This window comes from Oncorhynchus mykiss, chromosome 8, assembly GCF_057628025.1.
Source record: "Oncorhynchus mykiss isolate SJ-2025 chromosome 8, ASM5762802v1, whole genome shotgun sequence".
NCBI lineage: Eukaryota > Metazoa > Chordata > Actinopteri > Salmoniformes > Salmonidae > Oncorhynchus > Oncorhynchus mykiss.
Window position 1 is genome coordinate 60,887,033 of NC_143029.1, and position 27,803 is coordinate 60,914,835.

Genomic DNA, 27,803 nt, shown 5'->3' on the forward strand with positions numbered 1-27,803 from the left:
TTGAGTCAATTGGTGTACCTGTGGATGTATTTCAAGGCCTACCTATAAACTCAGTGCCTCTTTGCTTGGCATCATGGGAACATCAAAAGAAAATCAGCCAAGACCTCAGAAAAAATATTGTAGACCTCCACAAGTCTGGTTCATCATTGGGAGCTATTTCCAAACGCCTGAAGGTACCACGTTCATCTGTACAAATAATAGTACGCAAGTATAAACACCATGGGACAACACAGCCGTCATACCGCTCAGGAAGGAGACGCATTCTGTCTCCTAGAGATGAACGTACTTTGGTGCGAAAAGTACAAATCAATCCCAGAACAACACCAAAGGACCTTGTGAAGATGGAGGAAACAGGTACAAAAGTATCTATATCCACAGTAAAACGTGTCCTATATCGACATAACTTGAAAGGCCGCTCAGCAAGGAAGAAGCCACTGCTCCAAAAAGCCAGACTACGGTTTGCAACTGCACATGGCGACAAAGATCGTACTTTGTTGAAGCAGCTTTGGCAGCAATTACAGCCTAGAGTCTTGAGTATGACAAGCTTGGTACACCTGTATTTGGGGAGTTTCTCAAATTCTTCTCTGCAGATCTTCTCAAGCTCTGTCAGGTTGGATGAGGAGCGTCGCTACACAGCTATTTTCAGGTCTCTCCAGAGATCAGTTTCCGGGCCACTCAAAGACATTCAGAGACTTGTCCTAAAGCCACTCCTGCATTGCCTTGGCTGTGTGCTTAGGGTCCTTGTCCTGTTGGAAGGTGAACATTCACCACAGTCTGAGGTCCTGAACAGGTTTTAATCAAGGATCTCTCTCTATTTTGCTCCATTCATCTTTCCCTCAATCCTGACTAGTCTCCCAGTCCCTGCCGCTGAAATAAAGCCAAACTGAAATCTTATCAGAAGCATTTTGGGTAGTTTTCACAGCTTTCTTTTGCCTTACACCCAGTCAAAAGGATGTTATTTAGACATTTTCCACAGAAAATGTCCAGTTTTTGTTATTGCGCCGCGAAAGAACTTCACCGGTCAACTACTTTGAAGCATGAATTCTATTAATTTATGAGAATGCATGTATACAATTATAGACAAGTTGAAACAAATAGCCTACCAAAATGTTGGAAAACATCTAAACCAGACTAAAGAAATATACATCCTATATATAATTATTATAATTTTTTTTCAAAACACTACACTGTCTTTGACTGAAGCCTACAAAGCATTTTCTATATTATCGGGTTAGGGTCAGGCCTCAGATTTTCACATATAGCGGTTATGGATGGGTTATAAGCAACAAAGACACATCCTGCCCAAAGTGGGAGGTTTAAAAAAATATATATACTTAGGTTACCAAAGTTCCAGAGCATGTCTTTAATTGATACCCAGAAATGATTTGATATGGAGATAACTGCTGCATTACTAGAGGAAATATGCCATTTAACAGACCCTTTTACACAAAGCGACTTAGTCAAGCGTGCATACATTTTTACGTATGAATGGCCCCAGGAATCGTCATGTTCTACCAACAGCTAGAGGACCAGATAAGCATCAAGGGTTAACTTCACCCTACTCTTTCCCACTCTACTATGACCACAACATGGAACAACGGGAAGAGACAAAAAAATAAAAAAAAACAAGATACATGCTGGTCCAAACACATAATGCCCTGGGTTTTTATTTTTTTGTGAGAAGATAATTTTTCATTTTGTGGATAAAAAAAAAACAAAACACAATTGATCAATTATGCCATTGGAATGGGCATTCATATTGGTGGTACAACAACAACAACTAACTAGTAGCCTTGTTTAGTACCGTACTCTTCACAGAAGAGAGTACGAGGTATTTCCAAAAGGAAGGCACCCGATACTTGTGGTTCATCTTGGCCTCGCAGCGTTCTGGAGAATTATTATCCTAAAAGCAAAGAAATCTGCCTTTTTATACATGTTTTCTTCTGTTACGTATAAACCGGAATGATACATGTAATCAAGATGTTACTACATTCCTCTACCCGATCGCATTTCATCAACAAGTAACAAAATAATGAAGTCTTTCAACGATGAACATACAATCATCATCATCAGAAACGGAAGGGGGATACAAAAATAATGACATTTTCACAAAATAATTGGGAAAAAAATAAAAATAAGGTACTGATGTGAAAACAAACCAGAGCCCTAAATCATATAAAAGCAGCATTCATCTAAACAAAAAGAGTGCTTAGTTAAGCAGCAGTGACTTCTAGGAACAAGACTTCATTCCCATTGTGTTACTTTGTCTCATGAACAATTTAAAAATGGAAGATCTTAAGTGATTACCCTGACTGACAAACCGATGCCTTAAATCCACACCCACCAACTCTGTATGAATGCATGTCACCATTTGTTTCCACATGATACAATGAACAAAGACAGAGAAGTTCATAGCTACCTAAACCCAGACTACAGCACAGGAACCAATGAGGACAAAAAAAAGAATTACAAAAAATACAACTAACAAAACGTAGAAAAACAAAAACTGTAAACACGGCACAATAAATAGATAAAACAGCAGGTTCCACACCATGCACTGACGTGATGACACTGTTGTACAACTCACACCCACCTCACACTCGAACCAGCTGCAGTTTGTCTTTTTACATTAAAAAAAAATATCCCAAGTGCAAAACATCAAATGAACAATTTCCGTATTCAAGTAACATTATATACAAGAGGGGGGGGGGGGGGGGTATTACAAATATCTGGTACTGTACAAATAATTGCCATATTCATAATTACAGATGTTGATATTGCTTATCAACAGTAACAAATAGGAAATGAAAAAAGTACGAGACGACCATTGCAATTAAGTCCCGACCGTCACCATGGAGACAGCGTTGTATGCTGTGTGCGCATTCCACTACCCCTTCCTTGCATTCACAACTCTACGATGCATAGCACCTAAATGAGTTCCCGGGTGAGCCCACAGTCCAGTCCGTGTTCCGAGGTCACGTGACCTCCATAGCCACTGTGTTGTCCAAAATGCTGTTTAGTGCTGGCTTTTCTTGATCCTGATTTTCCCTGGAGGCAAGTGGAGAGAATATGTACAAATCAATCAGACACTGTTCAGTAATACCTACATTAATATTGACTCAGACGGACTCAGGTAATGTTCCTGAATCAGCGGTTTAAGCTACAGTTGTCTGAACACTGTGTAATGGTCCATTTCTATATACTTCATCCGTGTCCCAAATGGACCCTATTCCCTATATAGTACTACTTCAGACAACAGCCCCATCAGAGCCCTGGTGAATAGTGCACTATAAAAAGGGAGTAGGGTGCCATTTGGAAAAACAGACACTCATCCTGTTCCTCCCCCTCTCTCACCTTGGCACCAGGTCCATTGACGGGGTGTTTGTGGAGACCTTAGGCATTTGACAGTTAGCGGTGGCAGCCAACTTTAAGGCAGATGACGACACGGTAACGGGAGAGTGGCTTAGCGTCCGGGGTATGTGGCGCTTGGTGAGGAGTCCCCCGGGGGAGGACATGCTCAGACGGAGGTTGTTGTTGTTGTTGTTCCCCATCAGGACCTGAGTGGTGGTGCCGTTGTTGCTGGGCAACAGGAAGGGGAAGGAGGGGGTAGTGGTGGTCAGAGGGGTAGGGGTGGAGGTGGGGGCAGCAGACGACGGGGATGCTGTGCTAGTGAGGTGAAAGCCCTTGTAGACACCTGTAGGAAGGGAAGACAGACAACAAAATCACTTCATGTGCATGGTCCTAGCAGAAGCTATACAAGCAGCTTCTCCTTTGATCAGTTCCAACCTTTTACGTTTGCTTCTGTGAAAGCCCTGCATTTAATTCAAAACGCACTTGCACATCAGAGGTTACTTGTTGCAGGTGCGTGGGAATAATTTGATGATATCTTGATGAAAACTTGCACACTGCGCTTACCAGATTCACTTGTGTTTATTTAGCCTATATACACCGCGCCTCATGACCTTTGTCAGAGCGTTCAAAGTCCTGTGTGCAATTTTCTCTTCTCTTTGATGCTCTGCTTTAAAAAAGTGTACTTATTTAACCTGCTAAGGCATTACCCTTTTACAATAACCACCTGACCACAACAAATGCTTGGGTGCAGTGTTAACCTGAGGGTGGAAGGACCCCGTTGACCCCGCTGCCCGGTCCACCCTCATCCTTGGTCTTCAAGGCCAGAAGCTGGTCTGTGGTCACCAGGGCAGAGGCAGCAAACTGGGCACAGGCACAATCTAACGTCTTGGACACCAAAACCTGGTAGAGGAGGAGAACAACGTTTTAACACCATGCTGAAAAGACAGAATGACAGAGCGAGAGAGGTCATAGGGCTGTATCAAACATCTCAGAGGAGGAGTGCTGATCTAGGACCAGGTCTCTCCTATCCATTGAATCTTATTCATTTTGATCTAAAAAGGCAAAACGAATCCTGGATCAGCGCTCGTATTCTGAGCCACTGAGAATACCAGCCCAGGTCAGAGAGCGGGCTAACTAACCTGCGTGCTGTTGGTAGTGGTGCTGTTGGCTTGCAGTTGCTGTTGGATCTGCTCCAGCTGCTGTTTCTGCATCAAGGCCAGCTGCTCCTGATGCTGCTGGTATTGTTGGGCGGTAAAAGCTGCAGGGGAGACAGAGGAGAACAGGTCACACACAGACCAGTCACATCAATTTGGGATGCATCCCAAAATGGCACCCTATTAGGAAAGTATTCAAACCCCTTGAGTTTTTCCCTATTTTGTTACAGCACAGCCTTATTCAAAATTGATTAAAATTCCCCCCCCACCACAATATCCCATAATGACAAAGCAAAAACAGTATATTTTATTTTAGCAAATGTATTTAAAAAAAATGAAATATCATATTTACATAACTATTCAGACCCTTCACGCAGTAATTTGTTGAAGCACCTTTGTCAGTGATTACAGCCTCAAGTCTTCTTGGGTATGTTGCTACAAGCTTGGCACATCTGTATTTGGGGAGTTTCTCCCATTCTACTCTGCAGATCCTCTCAAGCTCAGTCAGGTTGGGTGGGGAGCCACGCTGCACAGCTATTTTCAGGTCTCTCCAGAGATGTTCAAATCAGGTTCAAGTCCGGGCTCTAGCTGGGCCACTCATGGACATTCAGAGACTTTTATCCCAAAGCCACTCATGCGTTGTCTTGGCTGTGTGCTTAGAGTCGTTGTCTTGCTGGACGGTGAACCTTCGCCCCAGTCTGAGGTCCTGAATGCTCTGGGGCAGGTTTATATCAAGGATCTGGGGGGGCTACTTGGCTCATCGCGCTCTAAAGACGGGCCGGGCACCTGCAGGCTAACCTCGGGCATCAGGTAAATGGTGTTTCCTCTGACACATTGGTGCGGCTGGCTTCTGGTTTAAGCAGGCGGGTATTAAGAAGCGCGGTTTGGCGGGTCATATTTCGGAGCTCGCATGACTCCACCTTCGCCTCCCGAGCCCGTTGGGTTGCAGCAATGAGACAAGATTTAAATTGGGGAGAAGGGGGTAAAAAATAAAACAAATGGGAGGCCACTGTGTTCTTGGGGACCTTGAATGCTGCTGAAATGTTTTGGTAACCTTCCCCAGATCTGTGCCTCAACATTCCTTTAACCTCATGGCTTTATTTTTGCTCTGACATGCACTGTCAACTGTGGGACCTTAAAACCTGTTTTCGCTTTGTCATTATGGGGTATTGATGAGGACATTTTATTTAATACATTTTAGAATAAGGCTGTAACATAACAAAATGTGGAGAAAGTCAAGGGGTCTGAATACTTTCCCAAGGCATTTAGAGCACAATTGTTTTTTACCAAGGCCTATCTATGCACTACAGGGCTCAACATTTTACACTCGTCCTCTTGCCGGACAAAAACAATATTAGATTTAAGTTGTCCATTCGAATGGACAAGTAAATTAATTATATAGATATATATATATATATACACATATATACATATACATACACAGTGCCTTGCGAAAGTATTCGGCCCCCTTGAACTTTGCGACCTTTTGCCACATTTCAGGCTTCAAACAAAGATATAAAACTGTATTTTTTTGTGAAGAATCAACAACAAGTGGGACACAATCATGAAGTGGAACGACATTTATTGGATATTTCAAACTTTTTCAACAAATCAAAAACTGAAAAATTGGGCGTGCAAAATTATTCAGCCCCCTTAAGTTAATACTTTGTAGCGCCACCTTTTGCTGCGATTACAGCTGTAAGTCGCTTGGGGTATGTCTATCAGTTTTGCACATTGAGAGACTGACATTTTTTCCCATTCCTCCTTGCAAAACAGCTCGAGCTCAGTGAGGTTGGATGGAGAGCATTTGTGAACAGCAGTTTTCAGTTCTTTCCACAGATTCTCGATTGGATTCAGGTCTGGACTTTGACTTGGCCATTCTAACACCTGGATATGTTTATTTTGAACCATTCCATTCTAGATTTTGCTTTGTGTTTTGGATCATTGTCTTGTTGGAAGACAAATCTCCGTCCCAGTCTCAGGTCTTTTGCAGACTCCATCAGGTTTTCTTCCAGGATGGTCCTGTATTTGGCTCCATCCATCTTCCCATCAATTTTAACCATCTTCCCTGTCCCTGCTGAAGAAAAGCAGGCCCAAACCATGATGCTGCCACCACCATGTTTGACAGTGGGGATGGTGTGTTCAGCTGTGTTGCTTTTACGCCAAACATAACGTTTTGCATTGTTGCCAAAAAAGTTCAATTTTGGTTTCATCTGACCAGAGCACCTTCTTCCACATGTTTGGTGTGTCTCCCAGGTGTCTTGTGGCAAACTTTAAACGACACTTTTTTATGGATATCTTTAAGAAATGGCTTTCTTCTTGCCACTCTTCCATAAAGGCCAGATTTGTGCAATATACGACTGATTGTTGTCCTATGGACAGTCTCCCACCTCAGCTGTAGATCTCTGCAGTTCATCCAGAGTGATCATGGGCCTCTTGGCTGCATCTCTGATCAGTCTTCTCCTTGTATGAGCTGAAAGTTTAGAGGGACGGCCAGGTCTTGGTAGATTTGCAGTGGTCTGATACTCCTTCCATTTCAATATTATCGCTTGCACAGTGCTCATTGGGATGTTTAAAGCTTGGGAAATCTTTTTGTATCCAAATCCGGCTTTAAACTTCTTCACAACAGTATCTCGGACCTGCCTGGTGTGTTCCTTGTTCTTCATGATGCTCTCTGCGCTTTTAACGGACCTCTGAGACTATCACAGTGCAGGTGCATTTATACGGAGACTTGATTACACACAGGTGGATTGTATTTATCATCATTAGTCATTTAGGTCAACATTGGATCATTCAGAGATCCTCACTGAACTTCTGGAGAGAGTTTGCTGCACTGAAAGTAAAGGGGCTGAATAATTTTGCACGCCCAATTTTTCAGTTTTTGATTTGTTAAAAAAGTTTGAAATATCCAATAAATGTCGTTCCACTTCATGATTGTGTCCCACTTGTTGTTGATTCTTCACAAAAAAATACAGTTTTATATATTTATGTTTGAAGCCTGAAATGTGGCAAAAGGTCGCAAAGTTCAAGGGGGCCGAATACTTTCGCAAGGCACTGTATATTAGTAACCCATGCTGGTTGATGCAACTTTAGATCTCTCAATTTCTAAACAGATGACTTCATCGGTCACATGATCATGCTCACGCGTGCTGTGCGCTTTTGAGAATGGCGTTTTCCCGCTATTGCATTTTGGACAATCACACGTATCCTATAGCCATGTGTGCATTGATGAGCTTATAATATGAAGAAATAAAACAGTCAACATTTTAAGCTAAACTCTCTGATCTGTTGCGTCAGCCTCAATGCCTTTTCAAAAAACAGAAATGTATGTGCCTGTGGTTGTATTCATTTTGGATCAGTCGTCCCAGTCTGTTTAACCATAGAAATATTTCAATCGGCCCAGGGACGACGGGACGCCCTTAAATTCGAGCCCTGGAGGGGGCATAAAAGTATTTGGTAGTAATTGTAATGTTGCAATATTTCTAGAAGTCTTGGAGAAGCTTTAAAAAAAAAGGGAAGTGTTTTATTTTGAGACAGGCTTGAATAAGCAAAGAGGAGTGTTTTCTACATTTCTTGTAAAAAAAGATAATGCATTTTGTTTTGTAAAGTGGCATCCTTGTATCATGAGCTTTTGGACAAGTAAAAAATGTTATTTTAAAATCTGTCCTACTTGTCCCAAGTGGCTAAAGGTTAATGCCCTGCATTATAAGGAATAGGGTGGTGTTTGGGAGGCAACCTGTGGGGGGACGTAATAGCCAGGAGAGTTAAGGGACTAGGGGGAAGGGTAGAAGACAGAGCCTGGCTGAAGGTCCATTTTGTGGCTTTTAACGCTCACTGAGGCCCCGAGCTGAGATACACACAGCTGTGGTCAGCAGCAAGTCTGTGTTCTGCCCTCTCAGCACTGACCCTATCCGCCGAAGGGTTAAGATCAGGAGGCCAACCAAACACCACGAACACCACATTTCCCTATAGAGAATAAACTATTTGATCATTCAACCACACAGTACCATAAAAATCAGTCCATCTTTAAAACCAAAGCCTTCCAATATCAACAAATCTCTTCCCAATCACTCAACTGACATGTAATGAAAATTCTGGAAGAAATCAATAGGCTGACATTTCAGAGGGTTTTTTAGATTAAAATGGGGCTTAGGCTGACAGAATATTTTAGAGGCCCTCCTGTTGGCCACAGGAGCAAATTTCCTGCAATTCCACACATTTTCCCACGTGGCGAAAATACCATTTTAAAGCTAATGTCCTGCAATTCTACACATTTTGCCACATGGCGAAAATACCATTTTAAAGCTAATGTCCTGCAATTCTACACATTTTGCCACATGGCGAAAATACAATTTTAAAGCTAATGTCCTGCAATTCTACACATTTTGCCACATGGCGAAAATACCATTTTAAAGCTAATGTCCTGCAATTCTACACATTTTGCCACATGGCGAAAATACCATTTTAAAGCTAATGTCCTGCAATTCTACACATTTTGCCATGGCTTATGCCATTCCGAGTGACTCAAACATAACAAAACCCATGACAAAAATAAGCCTGAATGTATTATTTGGGGAACTTTAGATACTCCTTGACTGTTTAGCTTTTATTTTGGTGATTGTTAATTCTCAAAGATGATCTTATTTTTAAAAAATGTATTCAAAAAAATAAAAATAAACTTTGTCATTTAACTTTGCACTTTTTGGGGGGTTTGGACATAGGTGGCCCGAAAAAAACCTCCTCGGACTGAGATCACTGTGAGCGGTGACATCAAGCCAACAAAGGGTTACATTTGTATGCATGTGAAATGGTATTACTCTGAAAACAGTTTGACAATTGGGGAACTCATTCACACTGATGCCCCAAGACAATAGTAGAAAGGAGACAATGGCTGCGTCCCAAGCGAAACCTTAATCACTTTATAGTGACCATGGCCTATATCGGGAATCGGGTGCCATTTGGTACGCAGACGATACTTTATATTCAGAGCAGCGTCCCCTCCACGTCTGTCCACCCACAGAATATATTTATCACATACATTTTTAATTGACTGCTGCTGGCCGGGGGAAACGCAACGCCACATGAATTCTAAACATTACAGCCATTCAAAATGTCACACTCATGAAGAAAGGAATTGATAACATTGTCCCCACCTCAAAAGGAACAAGAAAATGTTTTATTTCCCTTGGGTTAACTAAGTTAAGGTCCCAAATGTCCCCCTTTTCCCTATATAGTGCCCTATGTTTGACTAGACCTTATGAGTGCTAGTGCATTATATAGGGAATAGGGTGCCATTTGGGAAGTGCCTATAAATTCAACACACACACACACACACACACACACACACACACACACACAAAAGCAGGGGTGGCAGGGAGAGAGAATTGATCTAACACAATGTCTTCAATAATTTCATGATTTTCCAATTACCTTTCTCAAACACCTACCAAAGTAAAGGTTTGCTCTTTTTATATAGCTCCTGCTAGCTAGACAAACCATGATTCAGTGCCTTTCATCTGGGATGTGGAATGGAGGTGTGTGTTAGAGGTCGACCGATTGGGATTTTTCAACGCTGATACCGATTATTGGAGGACAAAAAAAAAAATATATATATATATATATATATACACATACACACACACACACTGTAATAATGACAATTGCAACAATACTAAATGAACAATTAACACTTATTTTAACATAATATAATAAATAAATAAAATCAATTTAGTCTCAAATAACATGAATGATGAATGTTGGAAAAAAAACAGTTCTATATGCAGGAAATCCTATTTTAATAATGGGCATGGTAAGAATTGACTACCAAAGTGCGAGTCATAATTCCCATGACACCTAGAAAAATCTGAAAAGCGATTCCTTCATTCCTTTATTCTATAGGATATTTTTAGATTCACTTAAAATAAGGTCTGTGTTTCGTGTAGGCTTACACCACCTTGACAATGTTATAATTGTGTAGATATCCATAGGACAAGGTAACTCTGATCAATATTGGCTAAATATAAGCGAAGATACAAAAATTTGTAGAGTGGATTTATGAAAATATGTTGACAAACGTTACCTTATCCTAGTGAGATTTACACATGTATCAAAACGCTGAGGCGTTTAAGCTTGCACGAAACACAGACCTTATTTGAAGTAGATCAAGACATTCTCTATGGAAGACATTAATGGTAAAATAACGAAGGAACCCCTTTCAAGTTCAGCCGCAAGTTATTACAGGAATTATAACGCGTTGACTATTTCTCTCTAAACCATATACCTTTGACTATTACGAGCCGGCTGCTGCCTACTAGCCACCCCTCAGTCAGACTGCTCTATCAAATATCAAATCATAGACTTAACTATAATAAACACACAGAAATACAAGCCTTAGTTTCTGGATTTGACCTATCACCTCGAAAACAAAACGTTTATTCCGTTCCGTATTTTATCTAACGGGTGGCATCCATGAGTCTAAATATTCCTGTTACATTGCACAACCTTCAATGTTATGTCATAATTACGTAAAATTCTGGCAAATTAGTTCGCTAAGAGCCAGGCCGCCCAAACTGTTGCATATACTCTGACTCTGCATGCAATGAACGCAAGAGGTGACAATTTCAGCTGGTTAATATTGCCTGCTAACCTGGATTTCTTTTAGCTAAATATGCAGGTTTAAAAATATATACCTGTGTATTGATTTGAAGAAAGGCATTGATGTTTATGGTTAAGTATATCATTGGAGCAACGACAGTCGTTGATTGATTGTTTTTTATAAGATAAGTTTAATGCTTGCTAGCAACTTACCTTGGCTTACTGCATTCGCGTAACAGGCAGGCTCCTCGTGGAGTGCAATGTAATCAGGTGGTTAGAGCATTGGACTAGTTAACTGTAAATGTGCAAGATTGGATCCCCCGAGCGGACAAGGTAAAAATCTGTCGTTCTGCCCCTAAACGAGGCAGAACGTTCCAGGCCGTCATTTGAAAATAAGAATGTGTTCTTAGCTGACTTGCCTAGTTAAATAAAGGTGTAAAAAAAAACACTAAAAAATAAATAGGTAAAATCCGCGCTCAAAAATACCGATTTCCAATTGTTATGAAAACTTGAAATCGGCCCTAATTAAAATCGGCCATTCCGATTAATCGGTTGACCTCTAGTGTGTGTGTCTATGGTACGGTGTATGTGAGTGAGAACAACCCCGGGCTCTACTCACCAGCTGTGGGGGCCGGGGGGCCAGCTCCTCTCAGGGGGCCAGTGGTACCAGCCAGGGTAGAGGTGATGCGACTCAGGCCCCTGCCCAGCCTCCTGAACAAGGGGTCTGTGACCACGTTGTCCTCGTCATGTAGTGATAGTGTCCGGGGCCTAAAGTGCCTCCATCGGCTCGACTTAATGTTCAACAGTATCTGACTGAGGTCTGCAGAAGAGGATGAATAAGAAGAGGTTCTGTCCGAGGTATTTGTTTGTGAGGTACTAGCAAACTTGTCTGTGACTGGAGAGTGGGGCGGCAGGTCAAGCATTTCAGAGTCCAGCCCATGAAATACATTGTCAAAGTCTGTGTGCGCCCTGTCCAGCAAAACCCTGAGGGAAAGAGGAGGGGGAAGTGTTTAGTCCTTCTGTTAGCCACGCAATTCATTCATGCTATTGGTCCCAGAAAACTAGAATTTTATTCTCATGGGTGGTCAGTACTAGCATCCATAGCTCAGTCTATGAATTGGAGACTAGTTGCATTGCTCCTGCCCCATCACTCAGCTTTTTACTAAAATATTGGCGGGGGTGGACTGCTTGGATGTTTGAATCCCAGATTGCCCCTTTAACTCTGAAGTAACCTACCTTCCCCCTCGTCCCAGGCGTCGTCGCGCCATGCCCAGGCAGCGTGGTGGCACGGTGAGGGTGGTGAGGCAGTAGCGGTAACGAGTGTCTCCCATTCCGCCCTCTGACGGACTGACCCACGGCCAGCTGCCCCCGTGGTCCAATTGAGACTGGGGACAGACAAGAGGAGCCATTAGATATGACAGGAGTTATGAAACATGGCCAGACAGTATGCCACTGGGACTATATGGGAATGTGTGTGCTCACTTCAGCTGTGTTTCTGTTTTGAAGTACGTTGTATTGTAATTGATTGATTGTGCATTTTGTAAAAATCTTCAATAAAGTTAATGTATGGAGTCGTCTATACTCACGGCATAATATTGACAGCCTGCTTTCCTCCGGAAGGCAAAAGAACCGTCTGGGTCGTTCTCCTCCTCAGCTTCTGAGGAACCTGAGTGCATCTAGAGAGGAGTAAAGGGAGAGAGACCAGTCAGTCACAGGTCACCAACAGGGCCATTTTTAGGATTAACAGATTTCCACCACAGATGTCCAAGGCCCAATCCTAAAGCGACCCCAAAGCCCTTGTGGAGATCTGAGAAGATTTGTAAGGTGAAAATAATCATAGCCATAGCGCCACCATCCTCTTTGATGGGCTAAGTCAGGGTTTCCCGAACTCTGTCCTCGGGACCCCACGGGGTGGAAGTTCTGTTCAAATAATCATCCAGCTTTGATCATTTGAATCAGCTGTGTCGTGTTGCTTATACCAATCAAATCCTCTCAGATCTCTAATTGCCTCGGGGTCCATTTGGGAGACAGCCCGAGTCAAATCGCTCTGCTTACCTGGGAGTGCAGCTCGTCATCTGAGCTGGGGAAGTCATACTGGTGGACATCCTTAGCATTGAACACAGAGGGACCAGAGTGGTGGAGGGCAGCAGCTGACAGGGGTAAGACTTTAGGCTTCTTCTCATACTTCCTCTTCTGCCTGACGACCTCGGTCTTCTCCGGCTAGAAGGGAGGGAAGGACCCAGACACATTTGGTCACTTACTTGCAGTCTAATATTTCAGGAGAATACCTTCAAGACATTGGCCCGTATTCACCAAGTATATCCGAGTAGAGCTGCTGATCTAGGATCAGGTCTCCTTTATCCATATGATCTTATTCATTGGGCTCTAAAAGGCCAAACTGATCCTAGCTCTAGCAGTCTACAGTAGAAGGCGGAAGTTTACATACACCTTAGCCAAATACATTCAAACTCAGTTTTTTTTATTTCTGACATTTAATCCTAGTAGAAATTCCCTGTTTTAGGTCAGTTAGGATCACCACTTTATTTTAAGAATGTGAAATGTCAGAATAATAGTAGAGAATGATTTAGTTCAGATGTTATTTCTTTCATCACATTCCCAGTGGGTCAGAAGTTTCATACACTCAATTAGTATTTGGTAGCATTGCCTTTAAATTGTTTAACTCAAATCAAATTTATTTATATAGCCTTTCGTACATCAGCTGATATCTCAAAGTGCTGTACAGAAACCCAGCCTAAAACCCCAAACAGCAAGCAATGCAGGTGTAGAAGCACGGTGGCTAGGAAAAACTCCCTAGACTGGCCAAAACCTAGGAAGAAACCTAGAGAGGAACCAGGCTATGAGGGGTGGCCAGTCCTCTTCTGACTGTGCCGGGTGGAGGTTATAACAGAACATGGCCAAGATGTTCAAATGTTCATACATGACCAGCATGGTCAAATAATAATAATAATCACAGCAGTTGTCGAGGGTGCCGCAAGTCAGCACCTCAGGAGTAAATGTCAGTTGGCTTTTCATAGCCAATCATTATGGGGTATCTCTACCACTCCTGCTGTCTTTTAACTTGGGTCAAACGTTTTGGGTAGCCTTCCACAAGCATGCCACAAAAAGTTGGGTGAATTTTGCCCCTTCCTCCTGACAGAGCTGGTGTAACAGGTGAGTCAGGTTTGTAGGCCTCCTTGCTCACACATGCTTTTTCAGTTCTGCCCAAAAATGTTCTATAGGATTGAGGTCAGGGCTTTGTGATGGCCACTCCAATACCTTGACTTTGTTTTTAAGCCATCTTGCCACAACTCTAAAGTCTTGGCTGATTTCTTTTGATTTTCCCATGATGTCAAGCAAAGAGGCATGGAGTTTGAAGCATTTCGCTACACTCGAATTAACATCTGCTAACCATGTGTATGTGACAAATAAAATTAGATTTTAATTTGATTTGGAAGTATGCTTGGGGTCATTGTCCATTTGGAAGACTCATTTGCGACCAAGCTTTAACTTCCTGACTGATGTCTTGAGATGTTGCTTCAATATATCCACATACTTTCCCTTCGTCATGATGCCATCTATTTTGTGAAGTGCACCCCTGCAGCAAAGCACCTCCACAACATGATGCTGCCACCCCCGTGCTTCATGGTTGGGATGGTGTTCTTCGGCTTGTAAGCCTCCCCCTTTTTCCTCCAAACATGACGGTCATTATGGCCATACAATTCTACAATTCAATTCAAAAAGTACGATCTTTGTCCCCATGTGCAGTTGCAAACCGTAGTCTGGCTTTTTTATTGCAGTTTTGGAGCCGTGGCTTCTTCCTTGCTGAGCGGCCTTTCAGGTTATGTCGATATTGGACTCGTTTTACTGTGGATATAGATACTTTTGTACCCGTTTCCTCCAGCATCTTCACATTGTCCTTTGCTGTTGTTCTGAGATTGATTTGCACTTTTCACACCAAAGTACGTTAATCTCTAGGAAACAGAACGCGTCTCCTTCCTGAACGGTATGACGGCTGTGTGGTCCCATGGTGTTTATACTTGCGTACTATTATTTGCACAGATGAGGCATTTGGAAATTGATCCCAAAGATGAATCAGAGTTGTGAAGGTCTACAATATTTTTTCTGAAGTCTTGGCTGATTTCTTTTGATATTCCCATTATGTCAAGCAGAGGCACAGAGTTTGGAGGTAGGCCTTGAAATACATCCACAGGTACACCAATTGACTCAGATCATGTCAATTAGGCTTTAAAGCCATGACATCATTTTCTGGAATTTTCAAAGCTGTTTAAAGGCACAGTCAACTTAGTGTATGTAAACTTCTGACCCACTGGAATTGTGATACAGTGAATTATAAGTTAAATAATCTGTCTAAACAATTGTTGGAAAAATTACTTGCGTCACGCACAAAGTAGATGTCCTAACCGGCTTGCCAAAACTATAGTTTGTTAACAAGACATTTGTAGAGTGGTAAAAAACAAGTTTTAATGACTCCAACCTAAGTGTATGTAAACTTCCGGCTTCAACTGTATATGAATATGGGCCATTGAGGTCACCCTCTTGCTCTGTTGCCATCTCCCTCTCTCACCTTGGACTTGTACTCCTTGAGGTCCATGTGGTCCTGATGTCTGTACTGGTTGCTGTTGGTCAGCGGCACCAGAGGGATAATATGGGCAGGCTTGTCCAGTGCACGCTGGGCCAGCACTTCAGCCATGATCTCACCACCAAAGTCGGACATGCCGTTCCTGGAGGGGCATTGGTCAAAGGCAAGATATAATCAAGCATTTGAAAAACAACTGGATCTCAAGCAAACCGTCAGCCACTATCAAAACCCAATTTAAAACATTGTTTAACTAAATGATCGAAGGCTAACTCTCTTAAATGGATCAGAACCATTCCTATACAGTAGTACCAGAGATCCTATAGGTCAAATTGATGGTTGGCTAGCTAGCTAACAAAACACTGAGCAGACACATCTACAAATGCATTGTTTTATACAATACAATTTGATCAGTTTCTAGAATTGAAAGCTTTCCTGACCAAGATGTCTGGCATCCTAGCAACATGCCTTTAAAAACAACCTCTGTGTCTCTGAGTAGTACCCACCTCTTCTCTACAATCTCCAGGGTGAGGTGCAGCAGCTCTCTCTTGCTCTTCTCCCTCCTCTTGATCATCTCCAGGATGGTGACGGCTCGGCTCAGGTCCCTCCGCAGCTTCAGCATTTTCTCATAACCAGCCTCCTCGTTCTTACGGTTCTGAGGTGAGCAATTTCACCATTAAATTGACAGTCACCTGCTGTAAACAACCTAGCGTAGGCCTCTATTTAGTTGAAATGAAAATGTGTAGGGGTATTGGTACATACCACACACTTGGGGCCAGTTTCCTGGACACAGATAAAGCCTAGTCCTGAACTAAAAAGCATGCTCCATGGGAATTTCCATTGACCGAGACTAGGCTTTATCCGTGTCCGGGAAACAGGCCCTTAGTGTTTACCTGAGTTGGGTCAACTAGCCCCTATATGCTCTGGTCTAGAGGTGGGATCCTACCTTTCTGGTCTGCATCTTCTCCGTCCTCCTGCGGAAGGCCACATAGGGGTCTGAGGTGCTGGATCCGTCCCTCTTCTCCTGCTTCACAGTGGGGTGCAGCGTGCCGTGCTTGTTGTTTTTCCTCTTCCTGGTCCAGTAGTCAAACACCTCCTTGATCAGCTCGTCATCCTCCTTCAGCAGCAGCTTGGCCTCCTGCAGGCTCACCGCCTGACAGGGGGAAGAGGGGAGGGAGGGTCACATTTTGGAAGAGGCAGGGTCACTGTCATGACTTAACCCAAAGATTCTCAGGACTCTAGACGCTATTAACTTAAAATGACAATGACTAGTTCCAGTTTAACAACGCTTACTGCACCGTATTTCCACAGTACATGGTTGCCATTGCAATCAGACCAGGTCCATCAACACCGAGACTACCGCGCAGGCATACTAATAACATAGCACCGTAATAACAGAAATAGAGAGACACTTAAAACATGAACTTAAGACGCCACCATGAGTAACTAAAAAGAGTATCTCATGTACACCGCCTGGACAGGATGCTAGGCTGATGCTACGAGTACCTATTGTGGGCTACTCTCTCTTCTCCCATCTAAGCCAAGTGCATGTGATTGGGATATGAGGGTTGGGGGTGGGTGCCCAGATTAGCACGATATAAGAAATAGGGTGCCATTTGGGATACAGGATCCAAGGCTTACCTGCTGCCCACTGCCTTTCTCCAGTCGGTCGATCATCTCCTCAAACTGTAAAAAGGTGATCTCCATCTTCTTCTTCAGTTTGTGAACAAAGGCCTCATCCTCTGTGTCCAGGTCATAGTCCGGCTGCTCCGTGTCCAGGCTGAAAGCTACAGAGAGAGACAGAGAGAGAGAGTTTAGACATGAGGATGTCAGTGTCCCGGCTTAAAGCTAAAGAGAAGGGAGAAAGCGAAATGGATCCTGGGAGCCATTTTAAATCCCCATCGTGATGTCAAACCCGCAAGAGATTCATGCTGCTCAGCGTAAATGTTCTGGTTCGGTTTTCAAGAATTATAAACCACTTGATAAAGAGGCTCGTGCTAGCAAAAGCTACGCGTCCATGACGCACGTCCCCAGTGTAACTCTCCTGTTACCACTGACCAAACGCTAATGTGAAATTCCATTTCAAGAGTTCAGATAAAGATTTTCAAAATTGCATGCGTCTCAGAGCTTAAATTAGGATCATGTCTACTGTGCTAAGACCAAAACAATAAAAAATAACAGATAGGGATGCACGATATATCAGTGAACATATTGGAATCGGCCGATATTAGCTGTCTAGTTTAACGCCGATGTCAAACTGACGTGCATACCAATATAACATTGGAACATGACGTAATAACGCCACGTAAAATGTTGCTCTACACGTGCAACACAGCATTCCTAACCTAGTCCACACAACGTCTGCTGTGTGGATTGAGCAGTCAACAAGTCGAGCAGTCATTTGAAAGAGTAAGAACATTTCAGCGAGACAACTCAAAAGTCGAAATCCATTAAAGCCAAGATGATGGAATTCATTGCCCTTGACAATAAACCGTTCTCGTGTGGGTGATGTTGGCTTTCGTGACTGGTTGAGCACCGGTACACACTATCAAGTGCGCTATTTTTAGGTGACCGCAATTTCTGGGCGATTTCTCAGCCAAACGTGAAGAACAAACGGAGCTATTTCGCCTACAAAAAATAATATTTTGGGAAAAAACTTTGGCTGTCTACCTGGGAGTCACGTGAGTGAAAAGATCCGAAGTTCATCAAAAGTAAACGATTTAAATTTGATTGCTTTTCTGATTTCCGTGACAAGTTTGCCTGCTGCTAAGCAAGGCATAATGCTATGCTAGGCTATGATAAACTTACACAAATGCTTGTCTAGCGTTGGCTGTAAAGCATATTTTGAAAATCTGAGATGACAGGGTGATTAATATATTTCACTTGTGATTTTCATGAATAGGAATATTTTCTAGTAAGATTTATGTCCGTTGCGTTATGCTAATTAGTGTCAGATGATGATAACGGTCCCGTTCACGGGCTGGGTGTCACTACAGGTTAATCAAATAAGAACGGTCTTATAAATTAGGGTTATTTTAGATGACACCAGCTATATAGCTTGATTACAAGTGAGTGTAATCAATGTGAAATAACTACGGAAAAAATGTATGAACGCGTCAAATTATGTGCCGTAGTGTCATGTTCAGGTCCTGATTGGTCAACAAGTTTATTTGACAAGTCAAATAGTGTTATTTGACGTGCATCTTTTTTGACACGCAAAGACCCAAAAGTATTTCCATCGAAATCCTGGTTGAGAATGAACAACGAAACAGCACAGCAAGTAAGTGAAAGAAGTAGGTTTGATTATGTTTTACAGGTAATGGGGACATACAGTTGAAGTCAGAAGTTCACATACACTTAGGTTGGAGTCATTAAAACTCGTTTTTCAACCACTCCAATCTTCTTGTTAACAAACTATAGTTTTGACAAGATGGTTTGGACATCTACTTTGTGCATGACACAAGTCATTTTTCCAACAATTGTTTACAGACAGATTATTTCACTTATAATTCACTGTAATATTAATTCCAGTGGGTCAGAAGTTTATACACTAAGTTGACTGTGCCTTTAAACGGCTTGGGAAATTCCAGAAAATTATGTCATGGCTTTAGAAGCTTTTGCTAGACTAATTGACATCATTTGAGTCAATTGGAGGTGTACCTTTGGATGCATTTCAAGGCCTACCTTCAAACTCAGTGCCTCTTTGCTTGACATCATGGGAAAAATCAAAAGAAAACAGCCAAGACCTCCGAAAAAAGTTTTAGACCTCCACAAGTCTGGTTCATCCTTGGGAGCAATTTCCAAATGCCTGAAGGTACCACGTTCATCTGTACAGACAATAGTACGCAAGTATAAACACCATGGGACGACAGAGCCGTCATACCGCTCAGGAAGGAGACGCAATCCCAGAACAGCAGCAAAGGACCTTGTGAAGATGGAGGAAACAGGTACAAAAGTATCTATATCCACAGTAAAACGAGTCCTATATCGACATAACCTGAAAGGCCGCTCAGCAAGGAAGAAGCTACTTCTCCAAAACCACCATTAAAAAAAAATCCAGACTACGGTTTGCAACTGCACATGGGGACAAAGATTGTACTTTTTGGAGAAATGTCCTCTGGTCTGATGAAACAAAAATAGAACTGTTTGGCCATAATGACCATCGTTATGTTTGGAGGAAAAAGGGGGAGGCTTGCAAGCCGAAGAACACGACCATTTAACTGTAAATGCCATCAAAATAACTTTTTGGCCAAAGTGGTGTGTGTATGTAAACTTTATTTAACTAGGAAAGTCAGTTAAAAACAAATTCTTATTTACAATGACGGCCTACCCCGGACGACGCTGGACCAATTCTTTACCTCCCAATCACGGCCGGATATGATACAGCCTGGATTCGAACCAGGGACTGTAGTGATGCCTCTTGCACTGAGATGCAGTGCCTTAGACCGCTGCGTCCATGTATGTGTGTGTTAACTATTCAACTGTACTAGAATGCTTAATAAGGCAGCAACATTTTTTAAATATCAGCAATGTCATATTTCTGCATCACTCGTAACAGAGCAATGTACAATACAGAGAATTTTGGTAAACAAGGAATTTATGGTAAGCGCATGGAGGCCACCATCTTTATCCTCCTTCACTATTCTGACCAAAGCTACAGCTGTATTGATTGGGGGTAAAGTGATTACTTTACATTTGGTTGGTTAAGCAAATCTGAGCAGAATCAAGCTAGAGGAACATAGAAATTCATGGCAGTCATTCTAGGCAACTGCATTTAAATTTTGTCAATGACACTTTCAAAGTCCAAGACGGACAAGAATCCTGAATCCTAAACACACACTCTTTCATTTAAATAAATTACAATGTCATTAGAAGTTTGATTTGAGCTCTGGCGGCTTCTACTGCTAGACTTGCAGCAAAAACGTCAAACAAGGTGACATGAATGAACTCCATGCTTATCATAGAAAATATGTCTCACATCGGACAAACGGCAGCAGGGACTTCTACTTTAAAAACAATGACAAAAAGACATGACCAGGAAATTACATTTAGCCTAGCTCTTATCTGAATCAATCACAACAAATAATGTGATTCATGGACGATACGATAAGGTCTACTAAATTACTACTAATCCCCCTCCAAGATCCCCCTCCCCCTACTACCTCAAATGCCACAAAATGGACAAAAACGTCTTGCCATTGCCTAAGAACCTACACCCGCAAATGTAAATGGTTGATCAACACCTCCAAAATGGACACCTTGACCTAATGCCCTGTGCACTTAGGCAGATCTAAGAGGATCTGACTGCTGCAATCAATATGGAAACAGCTTCACTGTGTCTTCTGATAAGCTGGGTGGAAGTTTCATCATTGCTTATACCAATCAGATCCTGTCAGATGTCCACAAGTGACACAGGGTGTTAGGGTCGATTTGGTTGAGAGCCGTGAGAAAACGAGCTTTGATCAGTCACGGAAATAAAAAGTGCTGAAAACACGTTGGCTCACTATTTATAAAGATGGAGGACAAGCTATTGCATCCGTACTTAATAGACAGACCATGGGCTGGCTCCAGGCCCAGAAACGTGTTTTTATTAGATCAGGATTCGACTCCTGGTATCATACGAACACACAAACTACATGAAAAATGTGTAGAATTACAGGAAACAAGCTTTAAAACGGCTATTTTCCCTCTCTGCCAACAAGAGGGGTGAGAACAGTTTGAACAGTTCGGGATTGCATGGGCTGCGAGGTGGGGGTTGTTCCTACGCAGACAAATATCCATCCGGATCTTTACCACCTAGGAAATGTGTGTGACCTTCTTCAATAGTATGAGAGTACCCCTGAGCTCTAGGACGACACAGCATTAGCTAGCACTAGTCATGTTTTTTTAGTTATACAAATCCATACTTAGGAGTCAAATTCTCAATATAATATCATCTAAACTAATACTGCGCACCCCCCCCCCCCATCCCCTATCAATAGCAGCCAGGTCCACTTTACTCACGCTGTATGTGAATAAGCTGCTTTGGCATCTTGAAGTCCCCGGGGTAGAGGGACTCGTAGTAGGCGATGTTGCCGTCTGCCTCCGGGACGGGGATGACCATGTTGTGTTTCTCTCCATACACCGACTGGGCCGACATGGCTCTCTGGAGATGGTGTTCCTAGAGAGACCGAGAAAGAGTTTAGTAATATAATATATGCCATTTAGCACTCTTATCCAAAGTGATTTCTAAATTTCTAAATCGTGCTTACATTTTGGGGTGTGGTCCCAGCAGGAAACCAACATGTTCGCCATGTTCTACCAACTGAGCCACACAGGACCACAGGGAGAAGTTCAGAGATGAGGGCAAATTATTGAACAACATACCTCTCTCTGCCTGTTGGGCAAAGTCCAAGCACTTAAATAGCTAAATTGACAGGGTCATCTGGGAGTCTGAGGTAACGGATGCCTAGAGAGAGGAGTACTTAAGTCAGAGTTAACCTCAAATCACGGTCACACCAACTGCTGCCATCTGATCCATGAGGCCAGGAACAAATCAAGCGTCAAATCAGTACTGACAGAAACGGCAGCCTTTTCAAGGAGATTTCAGGTGACAAAACTAGTCATTGTTTGAAAGTACTAGAAAAACAAGAACAAAGGACTGGAAAATCAAAAGTACACAGCAGGACTTGGCAAGGCAGGAGTAAAAGTCCTGGAATGGTTAGCAGTCACACACTGATTTATTAGGTTTTTCCTCCAGGTGCAGAACCCACGTACACTCCTCCACTTATAGCAAAGGCAATTTGTAGGCTCACTCGCATTCCTGCTCCTGTTCCAAAGTCTGGGGACTAGTTTGGACGAGGCACCTTGCAGATGCACTTTACAACAACCAAATAATGACAGTCCTTTGAAATAACTACAAAACACCAGTGGATAAAACAACAGTGTATCAAGTTTGAACAGTGTCCTCTGGCTCTGAACAGGGCCTGGGGCAGTGCTCGTCTGAGCGTGCTGGCCAACAGTACTAAAATGAAAGGGCCTCTGGCTCTCAGACAGACGTGGGCACCTTGCCCTTGGCAGCCTGTCAACACAGCACAAGCACAGCGTAGGCCCAGACTTGTACATCATCTCAGCGGAGTGTGTGTTTATGGTTTCACTGCTCTGGGGGCCCCAAGGCAAACTAGAGTTGTTTCCTCTGCCTTCTCACCAGCTGTGTCAAATGGAACCCCATTCCCTATTTAGTGCAATACTTTTGCCCAGGTCAAGAGAAGACTTTGGCCTGATTAAAAGTGCACTATGTAGTGAATAGGGTGCCATTTGGGATGCACAATCCACTCCCATCTGGAGTCCTGAAGTGTTCCTTTGTCAGCAGCTAAGGCTGTGACGATAGCAGTATTGTGATGTTTTCTCCATGCAAAAAATGAAAACAATGTAGACCAAACTCTTTGGTCCTTTAAAAACCAGCTGCATATAAAATAGTGCGTGCTCAGCTTAGAAACTAAATATAATGGGACTCTGGAAGTGTTTGTTTAACAGTTGACTCATTTTCCTAAAGAATCCACTTCATGTTGCGTTTCCTTGCCACGATACTATCGAGTATCGCAATACTGGTATCGTCCCGGCTCTATCAGAAGCAGTCAAGTCTCTCTTCAAAGGCACAATGATTCATTTATGGAACAATTAGTTACCGGTTTTGAAAGAAAAAAAACTATACAAAAACAAAATGAAATAAAATATTTCCCAATGACCATGGGAAATAACCAATATATAAATACATTTGATTCAATAGGAGGCCGACCGATATCGTTTTCCCGATATTAGCCTTTTAACGACTAGGGCCATGACGATACCAGTATCGCAATATCTTTTCAGGTTCAAACATGAAAACCCGAAGCAGACCAAACTCTCTGCTTTTTACAGAGGCCCAGAACTGCAGCCATAGAAAAACACACGGGATGCCAAACAATCAAAAACCATTTTTATAGGCTACTTCCCTAGCGATGGCAAAGGGCTGGCAGATAATAGACTAGTTGAATTGCAGCTACTACCACAACAAAAATAGCCAACCTGGCTTGAACCATCCACCATCGGTCTCTTCCTCCTCCAGACTGCGACAGTCTAGAAATAGGCTTTAAATGAGCGTATCGATCACTGTCAAGGTCTGTCTGCTCTGGCGGCCCACCACTGCTGTTCCTGGCCCGAATGCCTACCAGGCATCTACTGTCCCGAATGCCTACCAGGCATCTACTGTCCCGAATGCCAGGTAGGCATCCAGTAGTGGATGGTTCAGGCCAGGTTGGCTATTTTTGTTGTGGTAGTAGCTGCAGAGGCTGGTGATCTCGCATTAGTTGACTTAACTTTCAGATTTTAATTTGAATTGAGATCATGATTAACCATGTGACAATGATTGAGAAACATACATATAAAAATCGTGACTGGCACGCAGAATGGTAGGATAAATAGTAAGCCTCCCAAACTTGAAACTTACTCACCACCTATGACATGTTTATAAAATAATTGCCTCCACATTTCCATGGTGGGATTTTGCCTATAGGCTACTTTGAAGCAAGGTAAGACAAGTTGGAATTGTTTTGATGGTCATAACAAGGATCTTTTAGCTATTTGATTTTAAGACCCCTTAAGGTATCAAAAAAATATATTTAAAAAATATTGGATGAGACATTGAATTTGGCATTACTGCTATTAGCCAATAGACATGAATTGAATAACAGAGTCATCACTACATGGAACAGACAGATGGGTGAGTAAAGGAAGTTTGTTCTGAAGTGACTGTCCTATCTGTGAGAAGACAGATCAGGAAACTAATAACTACGCATTTATCCCCTTATTTTAGGTACGGAACTATTTTTTTAAAACTGGTACCCGAGAACCAGTCTTGAGGCTTGTGGGCGTCCTAGAGCAAAACAGAGAACTTTGTAGGCCAAACCGTTTGGACGCTACAGATGTTTGTGTGAGAAGACCAATTTTCGGGATGTCTAATGGTCTGACAAACACCCCTCTAGCTCCGACACCTTTCAATGCAGATGCAGAAGGGCAATTTCGGCAGATGCAGTGGATTGAGACGCAGCCCAAGCAACAAAAAAAACATCGTGCTTAGACAGATTTTGATGGGGCTTTTTTATTATGTTAATTAGAATTCCGCAGGGCCACAGAATTGTAGGCTAAGGGTTAATGGATAACAGTTCATAAGCAGTTATGCATGCGTGGCGGTGAAACCATTTTACACCTGTTATCGGTAGCACTACCGCAGAGACTGTGGACATGTAGCCTATTGCACAACACATTCCAGGTGAAGGAGGTCAAAGCAGTAAGAAACTGGTGGTCTGCCAACATCTGTGCCTTCCAAGGAAAAATGGCACGCAGACAAATCAACAGATCCCACCAATTCCCTCTGCACCCTGTCTCAGACAATGACCCAGTGATGGTGAGTTCACGTAACAAACACCGACTGTCTGGTCTGACACACAGTTCGCACCTGTAGAAGGAAGAACTAGGGAGTCCCAAGCCCTCCAGCTGTTCTACCCCCACTAATCATAACTCAAGAGATTTCCACTGTGGTAAACCAAAGACAACACAAAATAAAAAGGTAACCATGTATGGTAGATGTCTGTCCAACTGCTGTGCATAAAAGTGTTACCAAAAGTAGAGAAGCTAGGTTGAAAAAGTCTAATGTGCAATCACCTAGAAGGCATAGACATAGTATTAAAGCTAGAACATCCATTCCCTACCCCAACCAAAACATCCATGAAAATAACTGTGACATAAGGTGGATACCACACTCATCTCATTTCCCATGCCAGTTACTGAGAAGCTGTCACTCCTATCCTTACGTGCCTCTTACGCAATACTAGTGCTGCACAGCGTAACAAAACTTCAGCACTTGTTAGATACTAGAATGTGAAAAACTTTCCGGTACAAGAATGTTACTTTCGGGACTTCTGTCAAATGGGTCTCACTGATCAAGCATATATATCAGTGCAGCCAACCCCTTATAATAGCATGCACCATGACTGCTCCACTTACTCATTGCTAGCCTGCACTGAGAGTCTTGGCTGCATCATGTTAGCTCCCAACTCATGCTGCAGATAAATCAATGCACTTGAATAAAGCAACAAAGCATATGGAAATGTTTAAACTTAATTACTGTTGGCAAAACAATGTCCATTGATTGGAGTCCACTTGTGGTAAATTCAATTGATTGGACATGATTTGGAAAGGCACACACGTCTGTAAGGTCCACAGTTGACAGTGCATGTCAGAGCAAAAACCAAGCCATGAAGTCAAAGGAATTGTCCGTAGAGCTCCGAGAAAGGATTGTGTCGAGGCACAGATCTGGGGAAGGATACCAAAACATTTCTGCAGTATTGAAGGTCCCCAAGAACAGTGACCCCCATCATTCTTAAAACGGAAGAAGTTTGGAACCACCAAGACTCTTCCTAGAGTTAACTGCCTGGCCAAACTGAGCAATCAGGGGAGAAGGGCCTTGGTCAGGGAGGGGACCAAGAACCCAATGGTCACTGACAGAGCTACAGAGTTCCTCTGTGGAGATGGGAGAACGTTCCAGAAGGACAACCATCTCCGCAGCACTCCACCAAATCAGGTAGAGCAGCCAGACGGAAGCCACTCCTTAGAAAAAAGGAACATGACAGCCCACTTGGATTTTGTCTAAAATGCACCTAAAGGACTGACCATGAGAAACAAGAATTTCTGCTCCAAGACTTAACTCTTTGGCCTGAATGCCAAGCATCACATCTGGAGGAAACCTGGCACCATCCCTACGATGAAGCATGGTGGTGGCAGCATCCTGCTGTGGGGATGTTTTTCCGCGGCAGGGACTGGGAGACTAGTCAGGATTGAGGGAAAGATGAGCGGAGCCAAGCACAGAGAGATCCTTGATGAAAACCTGCTCCAGAGCTCTCAGAACCTCAGACTGGGGTGAAGGTTCACCTTCCAGCAGGACAATGACCCAGAGCCCGGACTTGAACCCGATCAAACATCTCTGGAGAGACCTGAAAATAGCTGTGCAGCGACGCTCCCCATCCAACCTGACAGAGCTCGAGAGGGTCTGCAGAAAGGAAAGGGAGAAACTCCACAAATACAGGTGTGCCAAACTTGTAGCGTCATACCAAATAAGTCTTTAAATCGCTGACAAAGGTGCTTTAAAGTACTGAGTAAAGGGTCTGAATACTTATGTAACGTGTCAGTTTTTTTTAAAAGAAATTTGCAAAAATGTCTAATGAGGAAGTAAAAAAAAATGTTTAGATGAGAGTCAAACTTTGTAATCAATTTCCGAATAAGGGAGTAACGTAAAATAATGCAAAATAAGCTGATTACCACCAAAATCTTTATTCATTCAATTATTTGGTCTCTCTTACGTCTCCCAAAGATGCTCTATGGAGATAAATAGTAAAGGCGACTTTTTATAGGCACCAACTCCGCCATGATTCGTTGGACAAAGACTACGAGGAAAATGTATGGCATTCTTGGATAACCGCCGAAAATAAGATCTGTGATAAAATATGGGCTTAGGAGATCTAGGTTTTTTTCTATGAGAATGTTCATCAGCCAACGTCACTTTGTGAATTGAAGAATTTGTGACATGACACATTTTAAATAAAACAAAGGTACCATAATTCATAAAAAGATCATGTTAATAACCTCTGCGGGATTGGTGTCCCGTCCACAGGACGGTTGAGCTAACGTAGGCTAATGTGATGAGCATGAGTTTGTAAGCAACAACAAAAAATCCCAGGACATAGACTTATCTGATATGGACAGAAAGCTTAGATTAAAAATGATTTAACTGCACGGTCTAATTTACAGTAGCTATTAAAGTGAAAGAATACAATGCTATTGTTTGAGGAGAGTGCACAGTTATTAACTTGAAAATGTATTAATAAACCAATTAGGCACATTTGGGCAGTCTTGATACAAAATGTTGAACATATATGCAATGGTTCATGGGATCAGTCTAAAACGTTGCGCATACACTTCTGCCATCTAGTGGCCAAAATGTAAATGGTGCTTGGGCTGGAATAATACATGGTCTTTCTCTTGCATTTCGAAGATGGTATTATCTTTTACCAGATCAAATGTGTTATATTCTC

The 27,803-nt window shown here is 42.6% G+C and overlaps 1 protein-coding gene across 4 annotated transcripts in view; it reads right to left on the reverse strand.

Moving 5' to 3' along the window:
- Positions 1-1,633: 1,633 nt before the first annotated feature.
- The window catches only part of LOC110530239 (enhancer of polycomb homolog 1), a 34,255-nt gene continuing 8,085 nt past the window's right edge, over positions 1,634-27,803 (reverse strand). For 3 of the 4 annotated variants that reach the window (XM_021613139.3, XM_090182144.1, XM_021613138.3), the window contains 13 exons: positions 21,700-21,856; positions 17,338-17,483; positions 16,643-16,849; positions 16,203-16,351; positions 15,685-15,841; positions 13,155-13,319; positions 12,686-12,775; positions 12,336-12,484; positions 11,719-12,083; positions 4,491-4,609; positions 4,110-4,251; positions 3,355-3,694; positions 1,634-3,048 (listed from right to left, as the gene is read on the reverse strand). In XM_021613139.3, the coding sequence (XP_021468814.2) occupies positions 2,976-3,048; positions 3,355-3,694; positions 4,110-4,251; positions 4,491-4,609; positions 11,719-12,083; positions 12,336-12,484; positions 12,686-12,775; positions 13,155-13,319; positions 15,685-15,841; positions 16,203-16,351; positions 16,643-16,849; positions 17,338-17,483; positions 21,700-21,835 (2,238 nt within the window). In that variant the 5' untranslated portion in view covers positions 21,836-21,856 and the 3' untranslated portion in view covers positions 1,634-2,975. Of the gene's footprint in view, positions 3,049-3,354; positions 3,695-4,109; positions 4,252-4,490; positions 4,610-11,718; positions 12,084-12,335; positions 12,485-12,685; positions 12,776-13,154; positions 13,320-15,684; positions 15,842-16,202; positions 16,352-16,642; positions 16,850-17,337; positions 17,484-21,699; positions 21,857-22,062; positions 22,162-27,803 lie in introns of those variants that run through there. The other variant, XM_090182145.1, reaches the window with a different exon arrangement.